Source organism: Petromyzon marinus, chromosome 24 (assembly GCF_048934315.1).
Source record: "Petromyzon marinus isolate PM22_M1 ecotype Great Lakes invasive population chromosome 24, UKy_Petmar_22M1.pri1.0, whole genome shotgun sequence".
NCBI lineage: Eukaryota > Metazoa > Chordata > Hyperoartia > Petromyzontiformes > Petromyzontidae > Petromyzon > Petromyzon marinus.
The window spans coordinates 16,735,131-16,762,105 of record NC_133690.1 but is presented as its reverse complement, the minus strand read 5'-3'; the positions used below and the strand labels follow the sequence as shown (position 1 = coordinate 16,762,105).

General features: G+C 48.3%; 1 protein-coding gene across 1 annotated transcript in view; it reads left to right on the top strand.

The window, feature by feature from the left end:
* Positions 1-26,975, top strand: part of SAMM50 (SAMM50 sorting and assembly machinery component) — a 49,102-nt gene that overhangs the window by 20,822 nt on the left and 1,305 nt on the right. Inside the window, exons 12-14 of the mRNA XM_032960127.2 lie at positions 8,670-8,737; positions 11,783-11,929; positions 19,697-19,838. Of these exons, the coding sequence (XP_032816018.1) occupies positions 8,670-8,737; positions 11,783-11,929; positions 19,697-19,838 (357 nt within the window). The remainder of the gene's footprint in view (positions 1-8,669; positions 8,738-11,782; positions 11,930-19,696; positions 19,839-26,975) is intronic.

Here is a 26,975-nt window from a genome sequence, read left to right as displayed (position 1 = left end):
AATGCCACTTATCACTGGCAAGAGCGGCAGCAATGTGACAATGACGGCGCTGCAGTTCGATCGGCTCTTTCCTTACCGCGGTCATGAAAACCCGCCAGTGCATTGTGGCTTCGACCGCCGCGGCTTTGCTGGGCGGCGGTGGTGGTGGCTTTACCTTTGACAGTGCTGCCCTTGGCCATTCCCCCCCCCCCCCCCGCGTAAGACACATCGTGGTTTCGTTATGGCGAAGGGGGGGGGGGTGGCCAAATCGAGCGTTGTGAGATTTGGGGCGAGGGATATCAGATGGCCTGCTCCCACCAATCCGGGGTAGCCCCTGAGAGGAATGGCGCTAAGCCGTTGATTTTTTAGCGCCGGGGTAGGCACCTTGCCCCCCCCCCTCGGGGCGGCAGTGGGGCGGGGGGGGATCGTCACAGCACTCGTGGCTTTGTTTTTTTCTTCTTCTAAAGTGCCGTCGTGATGAAAATGAAATAAAGACACCCAACATTCTCCAGCGGGCCTCCGACAAAGAGGAAGTTGTTAACTTTCGAAAAATACCTTTTCGAAACGTGCACAGTTAAGGAAGTTGGCGACGAGGGTAGTTTCGGTGTCGGTGGGGGCCACTGAAAATGAACGTCCCTGGGTTGTTGTTGTTGTTTTTTAATGAGAGTGCACGTACTGTGAAGTTGAAAACAAATGTATTTGCGTCTTGCTTGCTCTGCGAGGAGGCGGTTTGACAGTTCTGTCTGAGACCTCTTATCCGCTCGTGTCCCAGCTATCCAGCTATACGTCAGTGTTTGTTGGCATTCTGCGATGAGAAAGGACTATTGCCGAAAATATTAGACAATTATACTTTTTTTTTCCTCTTCTGTTAAAAATCAGCCTTAATTAGGAAGGTACGACAGTGATTTTGTATGTCCAAGGCAAGAGTTAGTTTCGAGTGACAACATATAAATCTTTCCCCCAATAAATAGTAATCTTACGATGAAGTAACTATTCATATCCTGTATTCTTTCCATCTCTCACCTAAAACAAAACGTCCTATAATGTAAATAAAGTAACTATGTGCTCGCACACACCACCACTCGGTAAGAATGTTTTAGCCAACCAGATGCTTGCGGTTATATGACATCCTGCATGATGATGGCACAAGAGGCTTTCTGTATGATGTGGGATGTGGCGAGTGCCCAACATTCGTCTCTGGACTGGAATTTAACGCTTCAAAACGCGCAGGTCCATTGGCAAGATAGCGTCGTTCACGCCATAAGCGTTTCACAAACGAGGCAATCCGCGTGGTTAAAGGAGGGGGGGGGACTGTTTGGCAACGTTCGCTCCGCTACTCGGCTGTGACATTTCACTTTTTTGTTATCGCGAGAAATACTTTTTCAGGCCCCTTTTTAATGGCAAAAGTAAAAACATTTTCGATTCACGGTTCTCCGAGGCCTTCTTCCATTGACTCGTGTGCCTGCTCACGTTTCTGCATTAGCGTGCGGCTGGGCAGTGTGGGCTGTGGGACTTCCCGAGGCCCCCTCCCACCCCGCCCTCCTCGCGGTTAGGGGCACCTGTGCGGAATACGACTGCCTCGCTCCCGTTTTGGGCGGTTTCAACGTTTTAGATCAAACGGTGGACTTTGGCGTGCGGGTGCATTAAATGCAGGTGCCATCTGAGGTTCGCTCTGTACTCTCGCTTGCTACTCTAAGTCATTTAAAGTCGTTTTTTCGGCACAGTTTATCTCCGTGGCCCCTTCATATAGTTTTTATTGCCGTCATTGTTCTTCAAAAGATGCCTGTAAAGACAATGGAATTCAGATGTTTCGTGATCCCAGCTGCAGGCGGTGTTCATGAAGAGCCCCCCCTCCCTTCCTCCCCCCTGTGTGGATGCCTTCTTGGACTACCTCTCGGATAAAAAAAAACTGGGGGGAGAGGTGGACGCGCCCAACGCATTGCCACCAAATGCTTCTAGAGTTTTATCTCGGCGTTCAAATCCGACGTGGATTCACGGGCCGTGTCGGGGCCTCCTTCGGAAGTGTTTTAGCGTCGACAGTTGGTCGGTCGGCCTCTGTTACGCACAACCGCGGTGCGTGCCCACGTGCCACTGTACGAGCCATTTCGATTAACGTAATGAGATGCCCCTCTCAAGAGACGTTTGTGATCATTATATTTAATTATTTTTAACGTAGCCCGGTCTATATTCACGTGTATTAATCACATAATTCCGTTCCCAACTGCTTTTGAACAAAGCACGTGGGATGAATACGATCATGTTAGATCTCGAGCTGAGCAAGCGTTGAGATTGTGGATAGTGCTTGGATGGGCAACCACCGTGCACAACAGGCTGTTATAGGCTGCGGGGATAGGTGGTGCTTCCATATTTAGCTGTATTACCTGCCTTCACGAACTCGCGCTGATTAGTAGCTTGGTGACGTATAGTCAGATAAACCCCTACGACCCTTACGCCGTGGGAAAGTTCCTCCTCTAACACTGGGTATTTTAAAAGGGCTGTGCGCATGTACATATTTAGGTAGAGTATGTAGACTCCGGGTGGAATGATTCACTCCCTCTGGTAATTTTAATGAATTCTCACAATTTAGGATTGCGATTCATCGAAAGAATCGATTATATATGTGTTGTGGAGAAGTAATCGGCTCTAATAGCTGTAGTGGGGGTGAGGTGAACCCGTTGCGTACAGCATATATACGAATATAACAAGTCGATCCTAACACACGGGATTCTGTGCACTTGTGATTTTTAAGAATCTATATCGATCAACGAGTCGACGCGTCGTCCCAGCCACAGAAGCGCGCATAGCGGCCGCAACGTGTTACAACTACAGATGACGAAAGACTTTCGTCGAAATAATGCTACGCAGAGGCCACGCAGGTCATAATGGCGGCGGACGTATGTCTAGTCGTGCATCTGGGCAGAATCCGACTGTCTGGGCAGAACCCGACCGACTGTTTTCAAAGTGTTAGCGGAAAGCGTAACCAACCGTTCACTTTCGAACATCCCCCATAGAAAAAAAAACCCACATTCAACAAAACACTTGTGTGACAAGCCAAGCGAGGGTTGGAGGCAGCACTGATACTCGGAAGCTACCGGGGTTGGCTGTGGGGAGCTCGGTGTGGGCGTTGAGACGGCGACACGACGATATTTTTTGCACAATGAATGGTGTCGATTGTTTTTGCCAGATATCGCTTTCTTGCGATCACCCGCAAGTCATGCTTTCTTTCTTGCATATTTGACTTTCTGACAAAATATTTATGAAATCACTCACTCGATGATTGAGGTTGCTAATGAATAGCTCAATTTCCTCGACGCACTTCTTCTCAGACACTTCACAACCAAACGAACAAAAATGAAAAGACTTAACCCAGCTGGAGACCAAAACAAATATTTGCACACCCACCCCCTTGTCTTTCTTAGGTAAATTTGTTGACGATGCAGCTAGTATGATGGGAAAAGTTATTTTTGTTATTCGTACTCGTAAATGATTTCCCCGACTTCCGATTACACGCTCGGACCGTGTTTGTGGTCTGCTGTTTCCTCTGTGCTCGTGAGTGTTGCACTTCCCTCCTCCTCGTTCTTGTCCCCTGTTGTCATATGCTGTGAGGTGCAGCTACATTTTTAGACTCTTAATGAAATCCCGATTCCCAACCCCGACAGCGTTACTGCAGCCTCCTTCGCTTTTCTTCTCTCTCCGCGTGTCGACGGAGAAACTAACGCGAGTGACAACAGCGCGAGAAGTCTAAAACCGTTAGCAGTTGGCTCCCCCCCCCCGCTGTTACGGATCGTCTGTGATCTCGCAAAACCCTCGGCACGAGAGGAAAAAGTGAGGGAATTGAGGGGTAGAAGCGTGGCAGGAGATGAAAGCTTTCTTCGACAACAGTGTTTTTTAAATATATATCTGGCCGGCAGATAAAACCTGGCAAGCAGACCTGCAAGGAGAAGAAAACGGGGAGGGGGGGGTGGGTGGGTTGGGGGGGGGGCGCTTGGGAGGGAATGAGTGGTGGGGGGTGCAGGCAATGGGCTTTCACTGCCGTTTCATCTCAGGCCAGGCCAGGAACTAAGGGCGGCCAAAATGTTATAATAAAAAACATTACTGCCACCTCACCTCGGGACCCCTCGGTTGACGTTCGAGGCAGCGGAAGGAGAGTCCGCGTGGCGTGTATGTGTGGTGTGCGTGGAGTGTACGTGTGGTGTGTGGCGTGTGCTTGGCGTGCACGTGTGGCGTGCGTGGTGTGTGTGGCGTGTACGTGTGGTGTGTGTGGCGTGCATGGTGTGTGTGGCGTGTGTGTGTGTGCGTGCGCCCGCGCCCAGTCGTTTCTTGGCTTATATTTTGTTTATTCTCACCCCGTACAGCTGGCTTATGAAAAAAGGTTGTATTGGGACAAGACATTTGTGGGCTGGCTTTATTGAGACATAAAAATTATGATTATAGTTGGTGGCTTCTTTGGAAGTGGTTTTTATGCCGCATGCCGATGCATTTTGCTACTCATCTGTGTTGTTAAAAAAACAACAACAACAACCCACTTAAATCAGCGATCCCGAGATTGCGTTGCATTATTCACTGATGGATCCACAGTCATTACAGTTCCTCCCGTGCTCTCTATTTCCGCTTCCACAGCCTTGCCCAGTCATAAGTTTTAGATTTAAATTGTTTGTATGTACGTGTCGTTACTCGTTTGCCAAGCAGTGTCACGTGACGGCCTGGACACTTGCGACCGATATGTTGCATCTCAAAGATTTATCCGGGTGAAAAGTTTCGCTAATGAATAACAATCCAGATTTGAAGTTTTCGTGACTGCAGGGATCCATACTCGTTGGTTCTTTCGGTAAAGTCACGTAGGTAGAAAATACATAAAATCACGACGTTTCGGGCGCAACGCAAGCGTCCGTCATCAGGTGGGACAACCACAGCAAGAAACAACTGTTGAAGTGGGCAAAAGGGCTATATAGCCTCTTGTTACAGCCGCCCTTTTGCCCACTTCAGCAAATGTTTCTTGCTGTGGTTGTCCCAACTGATGATGGACGCTTGTGTTGCGCCCGAAACGTCGTGATTTAATTCATTCTATTTTATACCTACGTGACTTTACCGAAAGGAAACAAAGAGTAATGAATAACGCTTACATCGTGAAGAAAAAAAAAACGGAGCGGGTGGATGTAACGATAGGAAAATCGGCACTATGCTCCAAACTCATGCATGCTGAAGCCCTTGATGTGTGTACTTACGTTTAACTTCTTTCGCACCTTACATAGCCAACCGTCCTCGTCGGAGGTGCGGTTCTACACATTGAACTTCCATCTTGATGCGGGCCGACAACCCCAGCACGCGCAGCGAGTCACCCCCTGGACGTGCGCTTTAGAGCCAACAATAAACTGAATGCATTAACAGTAGAAAGAGACCCCTCTTGTGTCGGGATCTGCTGTGGTGACTTTTAACCGTTGCTCCAACCGCAGTGTTCTTCTTTAGGAGGTGTTTGGCACCCACATCTGCCGTCCTATCCGATCATGAGCTTTCTTCTTCGTTTCCCTGCTTGGTCTCCGGCCTTCCTTTCACCTCGCCCAGTACACAGGAGGTTGTCGGTTCGATCCCAACCCTGATGCCTGTATATTTAGAGTTTGCATGTCTGTACCCTGTGGTTGCGCGGATTTTTCTGCAGGTCCTCCAGTTTTTCCCTCCACATTTAGAATCAACATCACGCGTTTAGAGTATTTGGCTGCTGCTTTAAATTTCCACGTGATAAGCCACTTCGTTGAGCTATCATTTGTGGCCAGGTTGCTTCTAAAAAGAGCTATAATAGGGCCTTGGCTGGTAAAAAAAAAAATACCAGTTTCACGACCAGTTGTTCAAGTTGTCAAGCAGCGATATTATTTTTCCGTCTCTCGGCCTCTTTCCCAACATCCCTCTGGGCCTTCCAGAACTCCCTTCAATCAAGCCTTCGACTCTGAGAATGTGTCCAATCCACATCTTTTGCCTTTTTTTGATTGTCCTAATGAGACGTCTCTCCTCCTGAGCCTGCTCTAGAACTTCTGCATTCCTCCCGCTCTCTCTTCATCCCACCGATTGTCTCTCTTCGATGCCACACCCACAGCTCAAAGCCTTTGCAGTCTTACAGAATTGAGTAACATTCTCTAAATACCCCACTTTTTGCACACGCGTGTGTTTTATTTCTCACCCATGTAAACAAAAAATGTCCCTCTTTGTGCTTTGATGCATGTTCGTGATGTGGGGTAGTGAATCCATTAAAGAATGGATTCTGTTTAGTTATTGTTGTGAGTGTTGCATTTATGGTGACTGCAGAGTTTATATCAAGCAACAATTATTATAATTGTTATGAAGCAACAATTAGAAATGTTGCTTCATATAAATAAAGGGATGCAGATGATTATCTGCATTCCTTTGGCAATCCACTGCTGGATGAAGGCTTTGTCAATTGTCAGGCTTATTTGACAATACTTTACCATGATAGTCAGTGTGGGTTGGTCACGTCAAGTTAGCGTTATTGATCACATACCCATGCATACATGAGGTACATGGCAGTGAGATTCTTTGTTCCCGTGTCGCGCTCTCAGCTCGTGAAAATTAACAACTGCAATGTAAATGGTAGCAACAATATATTAAAATATACTTTTAAAATGTATTTAAAACTAAGTAAAATCGCTGTGCAGATGATAGAAGTGACATGTGCATACCAGAAATAGGGTCCCCTGCGGGTGAGCTTTATAAATTATACAGTAAGGGAAAAATGTATTTGATCCCCTGCTGATTTTGTACGTTTGCCCACTGACAAAGAAATTATCAGTCTATAATTTTAATGGTAGGTTTATTTGAACAGTGAGAGACAGAATAACAACAACAAAATCCAGAAAAACGCATGTCAAAATGTTATAAATTGATTTGCATTTTAATGAGGGAAATAAGTATTTGACCCCCTCTCAATCAGAAAGATTTCTGGCTCCCACGTGTCTTTTATACAGGTAACGAGCTGAGATTAGGAGCACACTCTTAAAGGGAGCAAATAAACCTACCATTAAAATTATAGACTGATCATTTCTTTGTCAGTGGGCAAACGTACAAAATCAACAGGGGATCAAATACTTTTTTCCTCACTGTAAATTACGTTCTTTGTTTGGTTAATGTCTAGTGTAGTCGGTGGGGGTGGGAGAGGGGTGTGAATGGGAGTAGTGGGGGAGAAAATTCGGGGTTGGTGGGGCTTGGGCAGAGATTGCGCGAGGCTCTGCTCAGCTGAGCATCCGGATGGCCTGGGGATAGGAGCCGTCCCTGAGGGGGGATGTGGTAGCCGCGATGCTGATGTAGCCGGGCTTCCTCTTGGATTGTTTCCTGATGAAAAGGCCATGGCCCGGGTGACTGGAATCTGGCGATGATCTTTTTGGGCCTTCGCGATGCACCTCTTGGTGTGTAGGTGAAGGTGGGATAGGGCCCCGGACCAGTTCAAAATATCACTCGCCACTGACGTTAAACTATAAACTAAACTGCCAGGTGAAGCCCACTGAGCTACATAGCTCTTTTTCAGACGCGACCTGGCCACAAATGATCGCTGAACGAAGTGGCTTATCACGCGGAAAGTATCGCAGCCAAATATTGTCAATGCGTATTTCTATACGTGGAGGGAAAAAACCGGAGGACCCGGAGAAAACTCCACGCGACAACGGGGAGAATGCGCAAACTCCAAATATACAACAGGCATCAGGGTTGGGATCAAACCCACAACCTCCTCCATACCAGACGTGAGAAATATCATCTCACCCCCGCGGCGCACCAGTTTAGCAATAGCTGAAAGTCATACTCAGATCGCTGGGTTTATAGTGCAGTGTGCTAACCACTGCACCACCGCTCCAAATAAATACATTTTCAAAAAATAAACAATTGTTTAATTCACACTCTTTTATGCATGTATTGTGAATGTATGTTACAAAATGTATTGATGCGTCATTACATGCCTATTGAATCTCTCTTTGTATTTTCACCACTCCAATGCTCCCAGTCCTCCAAATCTCATAAAAGTGCAGTGGTGGCACCACCACCACTTTGTAGTGAATGCCGGCTAACGCTGTTGTCGTGAGTTATGTGTGTATGCATGTGTCATCTGGGGGGAAGCGGTAGTGTAGTAGATAGTAGCACCTCCGATTAGCATTGTTGGCTACGTACGGTGCGAAAGAAGTTCAACATACACACAGTGCAATTCCCCGAGTTCGATTCCTGGCTACTGCTAACATCCGTGTCGAGCGATATCAGAACCAGTCCCGGGCCTTCCCAGGGACGACTCAACCTTAAATTAAGTACCTGGGTTGGTGTGTTAACATCGCACACTGTGGAGACAAAGATAGCCGGGTGTGTTTGTGACCACACCACCTGCTTACACACCGTGCCAGCCTTCTTAGGAGCTCACTAACGGCTCTTGCCCCAACAGTCTCTGTAGTCTACACGGGGGGATCTTTTTCTGCGTGAGCGAGGCTCTGCACGCTTGGGTACTGTTAACAAGGTGCACAAGGTGCGGTGCTCGCAACCGCCACTGACATCACCGCCACCTCACAGAGAACAGCCGCGGTCAGGTTTTGCGTGGGCGTGTGGGTGGGTGCGTATGCGCATGTGCGCGGTCGGTGTGTGTACATGTGCACGCGCGTACACGCACGCAATCTCTTTGCGGTTTCTGCTACGTCTGCGCTCTGCAGGTATTTCCTGGGAGGCGCCACCACCGTTCGAGGATTCAGCATGTACAGCATTGGCCCCCAGAGTGAAGGTGAGTGGGCGAGGAGGAAACGGAAGGGGGGTAAAGTGAAGTGTCCACCCATGCTGGGCTCCCTGCTTACCTGCCTCATATTTGGTCCTGGACCGCCCTACACAAGTGTGAAGCTTTGTATATATATAAAAAAATACTTAAAATACAACAGTTAGCAGCGTCCATGTGATGTCACTAGCCCGATGTATTTTTATTTTATTTTTCCACAAATTTATGCCAACGGTAAACATCGGTGTCACATCTTAAGATGATATTGCATTCATTTGAATGTCTCGCAGAGCAGCACACAACCCATCATGTTAGAGAACGGTCCTCGGAAGCAGATTGTGTAGAACTACCGTTGAGGTCGTAGTTGACCTCTGCTCCACACAGTAGGGGGCAGCACTCATCCACCCACCCTGCTATGGAGAGGAAGGTTCTTCGCATGACAATCGCACCCATATTTTAATTCTCAAGAGCAGGAATGTATACTCTTTGGTTCTATTGGGTAAAGTCACGTAGGTGAAAATAAAATAACAAAAAAATTAACAAAAAATCACGACGTTTCGGCCACAACACAAGCGGCCTTCATCAGGTGAAGGGACGAGACTGTCTGGAGGACAGCGCTGGAGTGGAAGAAGCCACGCTCAGATCACGACCTTTAAGCTGTGTGAGAAGAAAAACACCAAGCGCCTTGACAAAGGAATTAGCATATAATTTAGCATTGAAATGTAGCTAAGTTAAGAGCAAAAACAAATTGAATGCAGTTGTATTTTTTGCGTGAGAATGAAACCGAGCTTTTTTGAGCACATATGCAGGATGGAGAACAACAGGAATATAAACACTAATGATGGGAATAATGGAGGGAATTGGAAGAAGGGGAATAGCCTGTGGAGGATGGCTGGATGACATAAGATATTGGTGCCAGAGAGATGTGCATAGCCTCAGCATGTTGGCACAGGATAGAGGCAAGTGAAAACAAGTGACAGACATTGCAGTGGACACCTATGGGCTCTCTGCCCATGGAGTTTGTTTGATTGACTGTGCGGTTGCTTAATTACCTGACTTAGACCGTCATCTCACTACACTTTTGAGAACTCGGTTTAAGAATCACAGGCAACTGCGTGGATTTGAACCCGGGATCTCAGCTGTGTGTACCGTAGCGATGTATTTAAGTACGGGAATGACATTGGCAGGTACATGCATCACCAGCGGGGATTCGCTTGGCAAAAAAAAACTAACAATAAACGTTGTTCCCTGGGCTGCAGTCACGAGCACAAATGTTGTCTTAGATAAATGGAGTTTACACCTCATTTGCATGAGTTACCAGACATCACGACATGCAGTGTGGTAACTGCGAACACACTTTGCTGCTCACTTTGTGTTCCTGGAATGGGGTTTTTTGTTGTTGTTTTGTTACACAATTATTATTGTTTTCTCGGCAGAACTGTGAAACCTACAAAGTGAGTAATCTTTCATGGAACGTATCGGAGTTCACAGAAATGTTCAGTACCACGAAGTCCATATTTATACGAGGCTCGGTCATCAGTGGCTTTTCCTGGTTCTACGGTTTTTTTACATTTAGAATTTCCGTATTTTTATTGATTGCAAAATTTGACTACAATGTTAACTTGTGTTGTGGCCGAAACGTCGTGAGAATTTTATTTTATTATGTTTTATTATTTTATTTCCATTCTACGTGACTTTACCGAAAGAACCAAGAAAATGTTAACCCTGTGTAGTTGTATACTGGTTCTAGGACCGTGTATCACTGTATGCTAGGCATGTAATGGTGCATCGTTACATTACCATTATCATCTATTACGTTCACGATGCATGCGTTCAATCGTCCACGTGTGAATTGGCCGTTTGATAAGTGTACATTATATGTTTATCTGGTTCACGAGGTTTTGCATCCGCAACTGCGGCAAAGCAAAAATAATTTTTCGAATACAAATCCTGTGAACTGAAATAATGGAAATTGATTCGATCGCAAGGGAAGTGAATTTTTTCAGATGCCTACAGTGAAATTCTTGCAAGCAATTCACGCTCAAAATATGACTTACATGTGATCTCAGAAGTTAAGCGGAGTTGAGCCTACTTAATTCTTGATTGGGTGACTGCCAGGGCTTGCCAGGTGCTGTAAGCGTGAGGCTGCGAGTTGGCCAGAATGTGGCAGTGCTGATACTAAGCTAGGATTTTCAGGTTAAATAATTGCATTGTTATTACTTTTAAGATAAAATAGCTGATATATAATTTTTATGTTATTACAAGCCGACGTTTAAACTGATTCTGAGTTCAGAAATCTGCTTCATGCAGCAAATCATATCAAACAAATTCAAATAAATTCAAATAAAATCCGGTGCTTTTGGCATCTGTGCCATTCTTACAGTGCAAGGCTGTCACAAAGGCACTGTGTTTCACAGACATGCTTACAGTCTGGAGAGGTTTCGCAGTGGGGTGTGTTGTTGCTATGCGGTGTTAAACAATTAGGTAATTTGCGAGGCATTTTCAAAGTAGGCAAATGAATGACGTTTTTTACTGTCAGAATGCGGCTTGCTCGGCCAGCACTTCACAATCAGAATCAGAATATTTATTTATTTTGGAGGAATCCGATGAGCTATGAAGCTCCTTTTAACAGTTGTCCAGTAGGGGGCGGGTAAGAACGTTACAACAACTGTACAACAAAACGATAGGAGTGCAAAGTATAGGAAAGGTAAACAAATCACTTAAAAAATATTTACAAATAAAGCTCAATTATTTGTTATCCTACCAGGTAAAGCCTACTGAGGTATTAACTTATTTTTCAGAAGCGACCTGGCCACAAATCATAGCTCAGCAAAGTGGCTTATCACGTGGAGATTTATAATCAGCATGTTTCTAAATGCCTTGGCACAGTGGCTGCCGATGGTGTCAACGCTGCACTTCAGCTGCAGCCGCGCACACAGGCCCCCGTCTGGGTGCCGCGACACGAACGGCGGGCGGTCGGTCGGCCGATATCATCTCCGCGTTGAGATGCTGACGGGCGGTGTAATCCCCTTGCATCTTGTGTTGTACGCGCGGCAGGGGACTACCTGGGCGGTGAGGCCTACTGGGCGGCCGGCCTGCACCTGTACACGCCGCTGCCCTTCCGGCCTGGCCACGGAGGCTTCGGGGACCTCTTCCACGCGCACTTCTTCCTCAACGCCGGCAACCTGTGCAACCTCAACTACGGTGAGAGCCGAACACGAGGATTGCTGGTTAGAGTCAGGAAAGTGAAATAAATGACCATATCTTGATTTGCCACTTTTTCATAACATTGTGAGAGTAGTGAATCTTTACACCACTGTTAGTTCCATTGGCACATCTTTTGGAGTTGATAAAATGATCGCTGCACTCCCACTTTGTGAACTATTGAGGAATGCACTTCCCTGGTGATGTGTATGACTTCACAGCTGCATTTCCTTTTCAGCCGAAGTACCAAGCTTGTTAGCTGTTGTGCAGTAAGAGTTGAGCACACCATGCAAAGCCAGTTATGTGCATAACCGCTCCTGTGTGCCGTGACTTAAACAGGGAGACTCATGTTGATACCAGTCTACTGCACTTCCGATGTTCTCACTCCCATGACAAAATTACCCACAATGCACCGGTCATATCTCAGAAGTTAAGCAAAGTCGAGCCTGTGCAGTGCTTGGATCGGGCTGCCGACCATTCACGAACAGATGAGGGCAGTGCAGCAAAGTCAGTTGTACTGTACTTCTATGCTCCCCGGTCAAAATGTCTTCCCCCCTCCGCCACGTGCTCCCGCCCCGAGACCTGCACGGCGTGGGGAGAGTCTCATCCAGCAGTGGATTAACAAAGTAAGGCGCTGTGCGTGTACACGCACGCACAAGCCGTTGAGGGAAGTGGCGCTGAGCTGGGTCGGTGTGTAGCCACGGCAGAAGGAAAGGGAGCGGCGGACAACACGCTTGGCTTCACCAGATATTTGTTGGCGGGAAGGAGAGCATAGCAACGACAGTTTTGCCGCCAAATAGCTAAACAGTTAAAAACAAAAAAAAAGGTAAAGGGGGAGAACCAAAAACCCACCCTGGAAAGATGAGTCAGAGGGAATTATAGTCCACGTTGCCGCACACACCCCTCACCGGTGGCTTTTTTGACGCGCGAGCGAGCGAGCGATTTTTATCGCGGTCTTGGCGTTGGCTAACGGCCGCGACACAGCAACTCACTCTCTCTCTCTCGGTTGTCTTGACGTCGGTGAAAAACAAGTGGCGATCGCGAGGGTCGTTATGCACTGTGGTTTCCTTTGCCGCACAGTGAAACCGGTTGCTGTTGGGGTTAATGGTGCAATTCCGGTGTCGGTCATTTACGTGGCAGTGTGTGTACAGGATATATTATTGCGTTCGGCACATGTATGCAAGTATATACCTACAACTCTGAAAAGAGAGGTAAGTGGTGCCAATATTCTGTTAAGTCTTATTTGTTACATCTCAAACATTTGAAAGGGCAGCTTTCCCCGTGTAGCACAAGGTTACTCAGCATGTGGCCTGCAAATGGGATGATTGCTATATGTAATCCCAATTGAGTAAATTTGCGTTGATATATTTTATTTGGCAAAGATGGACCCTGACGCGCCTCCACACCGCTCTTTGCGACTTACATCACGGGATCTCTTTACCTTCCGCTGTGACGTGCACGCCGCGTAGTGTTACGACGGTTGTTACACCTGCGGTGATAACCGGGGGGGTGGCGGCTTCTGGATTCAACATTGAACTTCACAGTTCATTGGATAACATCAACAACGCGACTGTGGGCGCCTACGAGGGCAGCTGCCGAGAGCTCTACGGCCTGACGCCGTGGTTCACTCATCGGCCAGAGTTCAAAGGCTTGATCCCAAAAAAACACAAATTGGGCCAGATTCGCATCTCGACGAATGTTCGTTTTCACCAGTCGCGGAAATATGCGGGCGACTCCATCGTCAACAATGGGGCAACATACATACCGGAACGCTGCGCCTTGGCCAACTCGAGCTGCTGGCCCACTTAAGTTTAAAAAGGCCCCACATTTTCTCAGAGGCTCCCCACAGGTTTTAACTCGCTACCCAGAGTCAAAGCCATCATCTGTAGCTGTGCGTGCAGCAGTGCGTAGCTGTGTGTGCCCATCTCGATGTTTATGTACAAAAACACCCGTTTTTATCAATGCACTGCTGGATGAGGGCCTCCGTACGCACGTGCGGTTCATGAGAGGGGCTGGGGGGGGCGGGGGGAATGATTATATGACCACACTTCACCATGCTGGTCATTATGCGTTGATGTAGGTGGATGTGGTAGCATAGCCAAAGATCCCCGTATAGCCTTACTTAGCCTGTTGGGACGCGTGCTGTTAGCGAGCACCTGTGAACGCCGGCACGGCACACGAGGGGGTGGATGGCCAACACCACCCCTGGCCGCCTTTGTCTCCCGAGTGGCGATGTTTACACACCGCACCAGGTCCTCATTTGAGGCTGAGTCGACCTCGGGGAGGCCCATGAGCGGGTAAGATAATCGTCACTAATGAGCGGGAATCGAACGCGGGTCGCCAGGTTCGAAGTGCAACGTGCTAACTGTACGACCGCTCCCCACGTAGAATAGCCTAGTTGCACAGTACCACAGTCAGTTTTGTAGTAATTTGTTTTCTGCTGCTAACAGCATAACATAGCCCTACGACAACCTAGCGTGCGTGGCCAGTCGCCCATCCACGCACGATCCAGGGCTCAAACTGCTTCCGAGATCTGACAACCAGGGTGCATTCTGCTCCGTTTGATCACGGGGCATTTCTATTGAGGGAAGTCGTCGGTGTATGCGCGTGCATACCGAAAGTATCTTGTGTACGTAGTAAAGTGTTGTAAAACATTTCCTTATGTTTTACAACACTTTACTCTCCTGTGAGTTATCGCCCGATTCAAATGAGATTAAAATCGGTTTTTGACTTATATTTCTCTTAGAAACATCCACACTCTCCCGGGTCTGAGTTTGTTTAACGGAGCCGGGCAGAGACCAACACATAGCCCACGTCATTTACCGATAACGCCGCTGGATGTTGCTCGTTGTTCAGGGTTTCACCATTTTTAAGTGTAATGATAATTATTTCATTTTATATCGTGTCATTCATGTTCATTGCATCCCACAATGCTGCTGTACATAAATTAAATGCGGGGGCCAAAGCCTATTGATAGCAACTGCCAAGCGAATGAAAACCCTCAGAAAATACAAATGAATAAACAAATCGAGAAATGGCACAAAACAACAATAACCAAGTCCTGCACAAAAGAGAAATGAGTCCATGAAGCCACATCCCCGGACCCTTTGTGCAGGAAGTGTATTCATTTACGAAGGAGTCCTTTTTTCCCTTCTGCCTGCCTGTGTTCGTTGGAAGCTTTGCGGAACACAACTGGTTCTGCAGCTTCCAGGAAATTTCAAGTGTTGGGTTGAAAAGTGGAACCCAAAGTTGTCCGACAACTGGCATGCGACCGTGTGGGTAGCACACCGAGCTACGAACCGCGCGACCCGGGTTCGATTCCCGCTCACAGTCGACACCTGCCCTGGGCCTCCCCTAGATCCACTCGGCCTCAAATAAGTGCCTGGTGCGATGTGTAAATATCGCCACTTCGGAGACAAAGGCGGTCGGGCGTGGTACTGGCTATCCACCCCCTCATGTACCCTGCCAGCCTTCATCGGTGCTCCATAATAGCTCTTTCCCCAACAGTCTGTGAGGTTTATATGGGGGATCTTTGCAGTTACACAGTTTATTAAGGCGATACAGGGCGTTTTTCTCTTTGCAGTCATACAGGTGTCTTCTGCAAAATAGCCTTTATATTTCAGTGTGTTGTCAGATGGGTTAATTAAACGGCTCTCAGTGTATTGCATTGAACGTGTGAAAATCTCTTGTGTAAAGGTAAATGCGCAACCCTGCAATGTCTTGCTCGTGCCACTGCTGGCAGAAGGGCCACCGCTAGAGGGGAGCTTTTAGAGAGCTACCTCTGGAGGAACGTTTTGGCCTCCACTTCCACTCTGGCCAGACGTTCTGGATGAGGCGGGAGCACCGACGGTTTACCCCACCACAGGCATCCTACTGAGTAACTGATTGTGGTGCACTCAGTTATGCTGTCACAGAGGTGGGAATAGTTTAAGAAACTTTCCCATTGTTTCAAATGCCACTCGGGGAGATTAAAACTCACCAGCTACCTCAAGATTTGCAAGTCCAGTGTGCTAACCATTACACCACGATAGGATTAGACTGATAGAAAGGTGTTTTGTTTTTTCTAAGATTTACAAAAATGAACAACAACAAAAACCTCATTTTTCCGCTTTTGGAATTTTTTTAAAAATCCACGTCTGCGGTTTGCTATGTATATGTAATAAATATAACGTTGCACAACTTCCAAATTAAACAAGCTGTCAGTCCAGCCAGAGAGAGGTATTTTTGAGCACTGTTTATTTATTTGGTCTGAAGCTCCACAAACATGGGGCTTGTCTCTGTGGCGGCAGCCAGCGACAGCGGTAGTACCGATGGCCTTAAGATCTGGGGGGGCAGGTCCCCCGAGGTGGCTTTGGGGGGTGGGGTCGGGGGGGCAGGTCCCACTCGAATCTCTTTTTGCTGCCCTCTGTGCCACTGCTGGTGCCACGATTGCCAATCGCAAAGTTCCCTCGGGGAGAGGGGAGTGGGACCCCATTCGTCAGTGCTGCTGTAAACAAGAGGCACTCTCTTGAAGCCACGACACATTGGGGTGAATAGTCGCCACTCACATTTAAATAATAAAAAAAATCTTTCGACAAATGGAAACGAATGTTTAACCAAAGTCTTTGTGGTACTGCCTTGACAGTAGGTGTACAGACACACGTCAGTTATCTCTCTGCTGTGAAGAAGGACCATTGCCTGAAACGTCACCTATTGTATATGTATGTTTTCATGTTTGGGGGCAGATGAACCTTTTCAAATTGAGGTGCCCAAAAAGCACTTTCACATACCATTGGCGGGGATACACATTAACACACCTCGATCACTTGCATCACAGCAGGAGGCCTGTGCACTTACATACGTGGATGATCGTGCTCACATTAGAGTAATCCAAAAACATTCGGCTCTAGCACCCCTTTAGTGTTGCCAAGTTGCTTTTCAGTGATGGATGAATATCGTTTGCGTGTAATTTTGAAGTGGTAGGCCTCAACGTTGCCGCAGGGCCTCGTGAAGTAAAGTCACGGGACTGACGCAGGCTTTCCCACCTCTGCTCTTAACAAGCAACTGGAATGGCAGCTTCCAATAAGATTACAGACATAGGTCACGTGGCTTCCCGAGGTTGTGTGCTTTGGAAACCGAATCACTGTTCATCAGTGAGGCTTTAAAAAAAAACAGTTTTCGTTGGCTAGACGGACTTCGTCACTCAATGCCATTGCCGTACCGAGTTGCCATAGTTGCCCTTAGAAAATGCGTTGCTGATGACATTTGCCAGTGATGAATTCTCGAACATTGTCCCAACGTTTCATGGCCTTTAACGACATGCCCATGCCAAGGCGGCACGGGTGGGGGTTGGTGCAGGAACCGTGTCATTAAAAGTGTTTCTGGTAAAATGAGTGAAATCCACGAATTCCCCGGGATTTGTTTTATTCTTAGAATCGACATCGGGACGTTCTGTCCTCCGCTGGAGTTTGCAGGGCACGTGACACTAAAACGGTGTCGTACAAAACCCCTAGACGCCGAGGCGGAACTTTGGAAATCTTGTTCAACATGTGACTTCCCTTGAAGACAGTTGCAAAGAGATAATTGATGAACCCACTTCTGCTTGCTTGATTTTTTCAAATATAAATACCGACGGTTTAAGATGTAATTTTGACCTTTAAAAAAAAAAATCACGGCTAATGGTCAACTAACAACGGGAGCGCTCCCGAGAGGCCGTCCGCTTTGGAGAGATGGAGTGTTGAAATTGGCTCGCTTGCAGGTGCTAGGTGGATCGTTACTTTGCACAGCCGTGAGTGATTGACCATGGTTGATGATGATGATGACTGCAGAATTTCGTTTGGCTTAGCAGTGTGATGCAGAGAACAGGAAAAAAAACATCATGGGAAGGTCAAGTTGAAAAACATCCCGGGTGCATTCGTAAACACTAGGAGGCTCGGCAGGTTAAGCCTGGATAGCGTGTGGATGGGTAACCACCTTGTGCAACCAGGTTGCTATAACCTGCTGCGAGGCTCCGCGGTGGGCAGCAGAAGGGCAGTGCAACGAAATCAGTTGTCGTACCGTACTCCTGTGCACCCCAGTTTATGCTCCCCCGCCTTCAACAGCCCGCGCTGACCAACCCGCCAGGTGCTCTCGAATAACCCCCGATGACCTGCACGGCATGGGGGGGGGGGTGGGGGGGGAAGCCCTTCATCCAGCGGTGGATTGACCAAGGGGCCATTACATTGATTTTGCACGGTGCAGTCATTTACGAGACCACTCACAGTGCGGTCCGCATTAGGAGGAAGCAGCAGCAGGATTAGTACTTTGCAGCAGCAAACGCAGCAACCATAACAGACGCGGCATTAGTGGGGGCCGACAATTTTGGCCTGCGGGTTCGTGAGACTGGCTGTTGGTAGGCGCGTGGAAGTAAAGCGCCGGTGGTGGTGGTGGGAAGCTGTGGGAAAGCCTCTGAGAGCGTGTGGGAAACTGTTTCCTCCCAGCCCGGGGCTTTTCAGGGGAAGCAGGGGGGGGGAGACTGGTGTGGGTGTGGAGTTGGGAGTCAGGGATGTGGGCGGAACAAAAATAATAATTTTCCCAAGCCGCCCAGCGCAGCCGTTTGTGGTGGAGGTACCGGCGATCCCCCTTTTATCCCTGGTTCGTTTGCTAATTTAGTTGTTGTTCTTAATGGGTGAATGAGTTTGAGTGCCAAATTTGCGTGAAGCATGTTTTCAACTGCATTAATTTTTTTTTTTAGGTCTGATTTCGGGAGCTCGATTTTTCTTTTGTACACATGCCTTTGAAATCCCACTGCCTCGCCCTTCCACCACTGCTCGCCCTGCCCCTCCCCCGTCACCACCACCATCACCGCCACCATCGCACTACTCCTTCCTCCCTGCTTCCGCCGGCTGCACTGTGCCGTCTGGAGGCGTTGCTTCCTGCGTGCCACACGCTGCCTCCCCGTGTCCCCCCCAGTGCCCCTTTCCTCCTGATTTCTTCAGCGCTGTGTCCGAGCGTGCGACTCTCGGACACAGGCGGAATCAAGCCTGCCTGCCTGCCTGGCGATGATGATCCTCTTGCGTAATCATCATTAGCCATTTAACAATTGCCAGCCCCCTTTCCCTTGTTTCCACAAATTATCATAATTTGGGGACGTGATTCGATCCAAGGATTGCTGTTTTTGCCATCGTGGTGCGCTTTGGAATCTCTACCAGCTGCGGGGTTTTACGTGAATCGATCACATACCACACGTGGTCATTATTATCAGGCATTATCTATCCACTGCTGGATGAAGGCCTCAAGCCATCGCCACGTGTCATTGTCCTACGACGTAACAATCCGTCGCTCCTTTCGCTGAAGCCAATTCCTTTGTTCAATATTTTCCAGTGGCTGTGCTCTTGGGCCTGATCCATCGTTTAGCTGCTGCTCCGTCGATAGTCCCGACCATGGCCATCATCCCTTGGAACAATGTGTTCTGCTCAAACGCAACACTCAATACGATGTCTTTAACTTGCGTATGTTCTCTAACGAATCATTTCCCTTTCCTAGCTCTCACTCTTATTCCAAGCACCCACCCCTCAGTGCTTCTTTGTGCACCTATCAGCTTTTGTAATTGTCATTGTCAGTAACCAGGTTTCTAATCCATGTGATTGTAGATTATGACGGAGATGATGAAGGTGATGATGATGATGGCGGCACAGGCCTTCAGTGGTGACAAGCACCACGTCGTTGCTCGTTTGAGCAGTGGAAGACTTAACCCACACTCGACCCTGACCCGGACGGTTCCTGACCCTTGACTGTCTCTGCTCGCAGAAGAGGGACCCCGCTCGCAGCTGGCGCGCCTGGCGGATGGCCTGCGCTGGTCGTACGGCGCCGGCATACTGTTGCGGCTGGGAAACATCGCGCGTCTTGAACTCAACTACTGCATCCCTGCCTGCGTGCAGCCGGGAGACAGGTGGGGAGCCGGCGCTAACCAACAGTGCCCCATTCACGCGTGCACACAAGTCGTAGAAGGCTCCGTCGCGTCTTATTCTTAACGGTCACTTTGCCGTGGCTGCGAATGCATCGCTTAGAAATCTGGGTTTAATCGCTCAGGCTGTGTGTTTCACCCTCTCTATCTGGGAGTTGTCAATGGCTGTGTCAGAGGCATTCAGCTGGCAGCACACAGATTTTTAGTTCAATTGTAGTTGTTGGGTGTATCACTATCAGAGTTTTGATATTGGCCCTGCCAGATGAATTGGGCCTGCACCACTGAGGTCCTGGCTACTACCCGACGCTGTTAACGCACCTGCAGATCATAGAACGTCCTCGGCCATTGGGTTCACGGTGGCTGTCTCTGAGACGCTGGCACCGCTGAGATCATGCAGTCAAGTGTAACGGCTCAGTGTCTCTCTCGCTCACAAGGGGTTCATTAAGTCAAACTTCGCAAAAATGGGTTTAACCAAACGGTGCATCCACAGGATCTTGCATTGTACCGTTGGTCGGTTACAATGGTTTAAAATGTATCTCACTGCTCTCTATGTATAAGGGTTTAATTTGTTTAAAGTAACAAACCATTTTTTTGCGTAGTATGAGTTTTGCTTTGGCTTCAGCTGCTCAAGAATACATGCGTGGTGCTTTGTCACGTGCTATACACAGTACATACTTTCATAGGGCACACATTTACGTGTGAGCTCTTTGTGGGAAATTCCACCGTGTCGGAATCGCAAATGCATTGGACGCAACGGTGAAATAGGCTCATTTATGTTTGCGCCCACCTGCTTTGCCAGAACATTTAGAAGCTATGAAGGCCCAATCGTGGGATGTTGACGTCAAACTCTGCGATTATTGTGTTCCTTGCACCCGTGCCGTAATTCCGTTACCGTAGGCATGAGCGAGGTGAGAATCCATTCCATTGCTCCAGGGAGACATTTGTCCCATAGAGTAGCCTTGTAACGATTTACTCCTTCCAAGGTTCGATTAATTGTCTCGATTCAGGCTCACCATTCCACTCAAGAATCGATTCTTCTTTGCCCTTGTGATGCTTGTAATATCGGTCGTCACTGCTGCATGGAATCAATGAACACACTACCAATCGTGTACAATATTTAATAATAATAACAATGATGAAAATTAATACAATTTACAGATCCCTTTGTCGTTCTATTACCAGATGAAAAAGCCCTCTCCATGCTGTCGGAGTCGTTGACAGTTGTTTGACCATACTTCACCACGCTGCAGACCAGCGTGGTGAAGTATGGTCTGCTGCTTACGTTTGCCGTAACTCGGTATTGAACTTAGGCCTCTACTAAGTTAATAGCATCACCGCTCCCCCACGATACATATGAATTGAAAATAAAAGATTCTTACGCACACAATTGGATGCATCTACAGTGAGCATAAGAGTACATTTTACATGATGAAATTGACTAATCACTCTGGTACCGTAATGTCATATAAATGGGCCTCCAAATCTGTACGGTCAATAAATATTTGCACAAACAGAAAACAGTTAGAATTAACGAGGTGGCGACGAACATTACTCTCACAAGCAAGGTGATCGGAGAAGTGCTGCCCCCAATGAGGTGAACCAGAGGTCCCTTGAATCGATCTCCGAGTAGGCTCTGTGATACACTTCCGTGGGCCCTACTCTTAACACGAAGGACCACACCGCTCTGTGGAATGGATTCTTCGAATCATGACATGACGTGGAGAGCACATTCGGGATAATATTTGTGGGGAAAGAGGATATTATTTTTATTGGGGCTCTGCGGCTGCCCTCACTTTCACAGCACGCTCCATTTAAAGAGACCCACTGGTTTTACTCTCAAGTGGAGCGTAGCGTGCGCTGGGGAATGCCTGAGCCAGGTGGAACCTACCTGTCTGTTGGAGGCTTAAGGGCAATCAGATCCTGTTTGCCTATTGGGGGTGAGGGCGGGGGTGGGTGACGGAGGGGGGGAGGGGGTGGGCAGGAGAGAGCGCCGTCTGAAACGTGGCCCCCATTGGATTTCACGATGAGACTGGCAATACAAAAAATGTGTAACTAACTCTGTCCGAGTTTGAGACTGCGACTGGGAAAGAATACTTAGAAACTAAGGTTACTTGCATGTTTACGGCACTCTAGGGTGCGACGTCTTTGGCAGCGGTCGGGCAGTACAGCAAAACATAATGTTGTACTGTGGTTCTGTGCTCCAGCAGCATGTACACTTCTCTACCTCCCCAAACCCGCGCTGACAAAGCGTGGTAACGAATGCTCAAGTAACGCTCATGGTGAAGAATCGTCAAGTAACCCTCATGGTGAAGAATCGTCAAGTAACCCTCATGGTGAAGAATCGTCAAGTAACCCTCATGGTGAAGAATCATCAAGTAACCCTCATGGTGAAGAATAGTCAAGTAACCCTCATGGTGAAGAATCGTCAAGTAACCCTCATGGTGAAGAATCGTCAAGTAACCCTCAATACCCGCACAGGTATGGGGCAGGCCCTCGTCCACCAGTGGAACGCCATTTGCTGAATAGTTTGAACTTTTCCTGCACAAACCGAGCCCTCGTCTGCCTTGCCTTTGACGTTGAGTGCCCGGCGGTGCTGTGAATCTAGCCTCGGCCGAGCAGTGCAACCATTGAGCAGGAACCCAGCATGAGTCAGCAGATGCGTGGCCCCTTCAGCCGGTTAGAACCCAATACCTTACCAATGAATAGAGAAAGGGGAGGGAATTTTTTTTCTACTTGTCAAATAGCAACCCGGCAGCCAATGTGAAAGGGCGTTGTTGGCTGGGAGGGACGGAGGATGTAGAAGGATGGCGGGTGGCAGGTGGCGGGCGGTCGTGCATATTTGCCGCTGTGGAGAGGAGGCGACGGTTGACGGATCGCACAAAATGTTGCGAAACTTCCTTCCCGTGGGCGTCAAGGAGCCATATCCTGGCTTGCCGAGAAAAGGCAGTGCAGAAAAATGCAGACTAATTCATACTGTCCCTTCTGTATAGGATGGAGTGTCCCCCCTCACACGCGTCACTTTGATGCGGGCGCTCCAGCTTTCTTCCATATGTAGAAACACTCGTTAATTGGTTTAAAAACATTTATATAGAGGACTGCAGACCTTGGGTAGTTGTTAATGCCTGCTCTCCATCTGGCTGTCATCCAGCTTGTCTCTCCTTCCTCGGTGATGAGAGATGCAATTTGATTAACAACACGATTTAAAACTAAACATTTATTATTTTATTATCTTGCATTCCTGCACAACTCGGATTTTCCAAACACCCAGGCACTGCTTGTCATGTTTCCTGTCGAAGTGCAAGCTGTTGGTCTGATTCATCCATGTACTTGTTTTGTGGCCTGGCGTGTTTGTCTCCTGGCCAACTCTTAACCACTGCTGGTGTGCTGTATTCCCACTTGTATGTATGTACATGCACAGCCCATGCGTACTCCCACATGTCCATGTACAGCCCCTTTTGCAATCCACTGCTGAACGAGGGCCACCCCTTGCCGAGTTGTGCGGGCTTTTTTTTTTACCATACTTTACCAAGCTGGTCAGCGCGGGTTGGTGAAGACGGTGGAGCTGATAAGCGGGAACGTAGAAGTACAGTGCAACAATAGATTGTTGCTGCACCTCCCTCTCGTCCACCACGCCGCCCGCGTTCTACAGCACCTGCTCGTTAACATCTCCTCGACCATGGTGAGATGTTAACTACCTCGCTGGGTTGGCAGGAGGTCATGGGTTCAAATCCGACCCTGACGCCTGTATATTTAGAGTTTGCATGTCTCTCTCTCTCCCTGTGGTCATGTGGATTTTTCTCCGGTTCCTCCGGTTTTTTTCCTCCACATTTAGAAACACGCGTTTGGAGCATTTGCCTGCTATAAATGTCCACATGCTAAGCCACTTAATTGGACTGTCATTTGTAGCCAGGTCGCTTCTGAAAAAGAGCTATCTAGCTCAGTTGGCCTTCCCTGGTAAAATAAAAAATAGTTTAGTTTATACTGTTTGGTTCTTTGGGTAAAGTCACGTAGGTAGAAATAAAATAAAATAAATCACGACGTTTCGATCGCAATCCTCATCAGGTTTATGCATGATGGTCAACCGCCCCCCGCTTAAGCATGATCCAGACGTGGCCCTCCTTTACTTCCGGGAATCTGGTGAGATCGGGCGCATTCCGGATGATTTGCTCACGGGCATGGCTTCATGTACACGTTGTAGATATTTTCTTGGCAGATGCGTGTTTACCCAGGCGAGCCCTTTCACCATTTTAAAAGAAGAGAACAACATCTCTCCGATTTCGTGTGCCCTGCCCGGACAGCATCGCGGCACTTGTGAGACCTGATGGCTGATGGTCAGACGTCGTGTGTAATGGTCAACCATCGGTCGTTTCGCCAGAGTTTGAAAATGAACGCTACTTGACGAGACTTAGGCACATTGCGGGAAGGGGGGGGGGATAGCCAGCTATAGTTTGTCGTACAAGGAAACCTGGCTTCGATGTATGTGTAATTTCCATCTTTCGGCTGATTTCCACCGATGTAGATGGGCTTGGCACAGAATGAGGAAGCTGACAAGGGTATTGACTTTCATATTATTACATTGTACGATGTAATAGATGCAGTCGCTATGACCCATAGCATGTAATATTACAATTCAGTCTCGACTTTGAGGTGTGTTCTTAATCTCACGCTCATTCGTTTAATTAGAAAATACAATAAGGCAATTTCCCATGATAAGAACAATTTGTGCTCGGTGCGACTGTCATTTCCTGTAGATGCTCACGTGTCTGCCGCCTAAATGCCTCTCGGTCCCCGGCGAGTCGGATAAGCGACGTCAAACTCCACCCGTCGTGGTGGGCGCAACGTCCACGTTGCTCCGGCGACTTTTTTTAAAACCTCCCGATTTATTGGGACCAACGATCGCCAAACAGGGCCCTCTTTGGCGGTCCAATCCGGGGACTTAGAAACTCGTTGCCGTGCCACCCAGACCTGACTTGGCAGTGGCGGCAGCCTGGCTCACGGCCATATCTGACAAGTGGCCTTGACGCCATTGCCCTTTCCTCCTCTGTACACGACGTGCCGTTTCTGGGAAGGACTGTTTGTGCTGTGGTGGGGGGGTGGAGGTCGGTGCAGGAGGTTGGTGATGGTGAGAGGGGGTGGCTGGGAGAGGAACGGGGGAGGAGAGTGGATTTTACCCCCCCCCAACCCCCGCCGCCTCTCACCTCCTCCGCTATCCCCACCCCCACCACTCCCGCCGCTGTCCTCCTCCGCACGTGCTCTCTCTGTGAGTGTAGGGAGGGGGGGTTGGGTGTGCCGAGTGGCCTCTTGAGTTGCAGGTCACAGTAAAAAAAAGTTAAACTTCAACTTGCTTTTCCTGCTGCTAAAGGTCCGGTTTGCGTAACTCGTCGCCTTTTGCGCCACGAACGAAAAAAACAAGCGTCACCTCGACGGATCCCACGACCGCTGATGTTTTTTCGCGGTTGTGCTGCGAATACCTCTCCCGTGTGTTCTCGGGCTGTGTGAGCATCATGTCCGACGTTTTGCTCCACGTACCGGACAGGGGAGGAGGGGGGGGGGGGGTTTCGTCCAACGCTCGGTGCAACCCGGCAACACGTCGCAGAGCTGCCACAGTGGAATGTTTTAAGGAAAACAAATATAGAGGCCTCTCATTCATCGACCACGACGTGTGTCCCGTGCGGTGAGCGGCAATAACGCAACGGCGAGCTTGGAGTGCTTCAAATCCCTTAGCTTCCCTTTCGAGTTTTTTTTTCTCCTTATTCTTTATACTTTGTTTAAACTTTAGCATCTAAAGTTCACCTAGAGAACCGTGGTGACACAAAAAAAGGCGTTTCTGGATTATTGCTCCTCCCTGTGGAATATTTGTTAAAACCGTTTTCACTACCACTTCCTTTTCGCCCCCCCCCCCTACCCCCCCCGCTTATCTTGGTCATACTTTGCTTTGTGTCCTGGCATTTTGTTCCCTGGCCAACTCCTGACCGCTGCTGCCGTTCACATGGCTTTGTTGTTTCCCCCCCCCCCACGTGGTGCAAGTGTACGCGGGCTCGCTCCTCCGGTGCCCTTTGTCGATCCGGAATCAGGGGTCTTTATTTTATCCTGGAGAAATTCCGATGAGCTGTTAAGCTCCTTTTCACACACATGTCCTGTAGGGGCGGGGGTCACAACGTTGACAACAAACAATATAAAACAAAAACGATTGGAGTGCATCCAATGCCGGATGAGGACCCGTGGGCGTTACATTGGCTGAACTTAACCGTGCGCTGGTCAGTGCGGGATTGGGGAAGGCGGGCAGCACCCATGTGGGAGGCGAGAGCGGCGCGATGGGTTTTGCCGCACTTCCCACTGCTGCCCACAGTGTAGCCCGTTTCACGCGGTGGTCGCCCGTTCACGCAAAGCCACATACAGCGGCGACTCTGCTTACGAACGAGTTATGTTCCAAACATGCTGTACGGCATGTACACTAAACACGGCGAATGGCTTTAAAAGTTTTATAATCTCCTGTAGATGTAGATGCCACTGGTTCTGCATGTTCTGCAGATGTAAATGCCACCCCCCGCCATCTATTGCACGGCGGTTGAACTTACGACTCTCGATCCAGACAGGTAACTGGACATAGAGACATGTTTATCCGCGTCTCTGAAAGTTCCTAAGTCAGCCTGCTTAACCTTAATGGTCAGCTTGGGCAAATTCTGGGCGATTTTGGTCATGGAGTGTTTTCTCACGCTGAACCCATATCAGTCTGTGGAATGAATACATGTGTTGCGTTCTTAATCACACCAGAAATACCCTTAAAATGTGTCCAGGGAAGCGTCACCGAGTTTCAAGACATGTTTTCAAAGAGGGTCACTGCTCCATTGATATGTTTAGCCACTTCCATCAATCATGTTCGGATTCGTGTGGGAGGAATCCGAATAATTCGATAAAGTAAGTATTTATTTCAATGGTGCTACCGTAGTCAGCGAGCATGGGGCAGTCCAGCAAACATCCGTTGTACTGTAATTCTATGCGCCCACGTCTACGCTCCCTGCATCCCCAATCAACACCGGAGTAATCTGGCATGAAAAAAAACAAACGTACGCATGCGAGGCAATAACCAGGCTTTGCACAGATGGATTTAAGAATCAACAG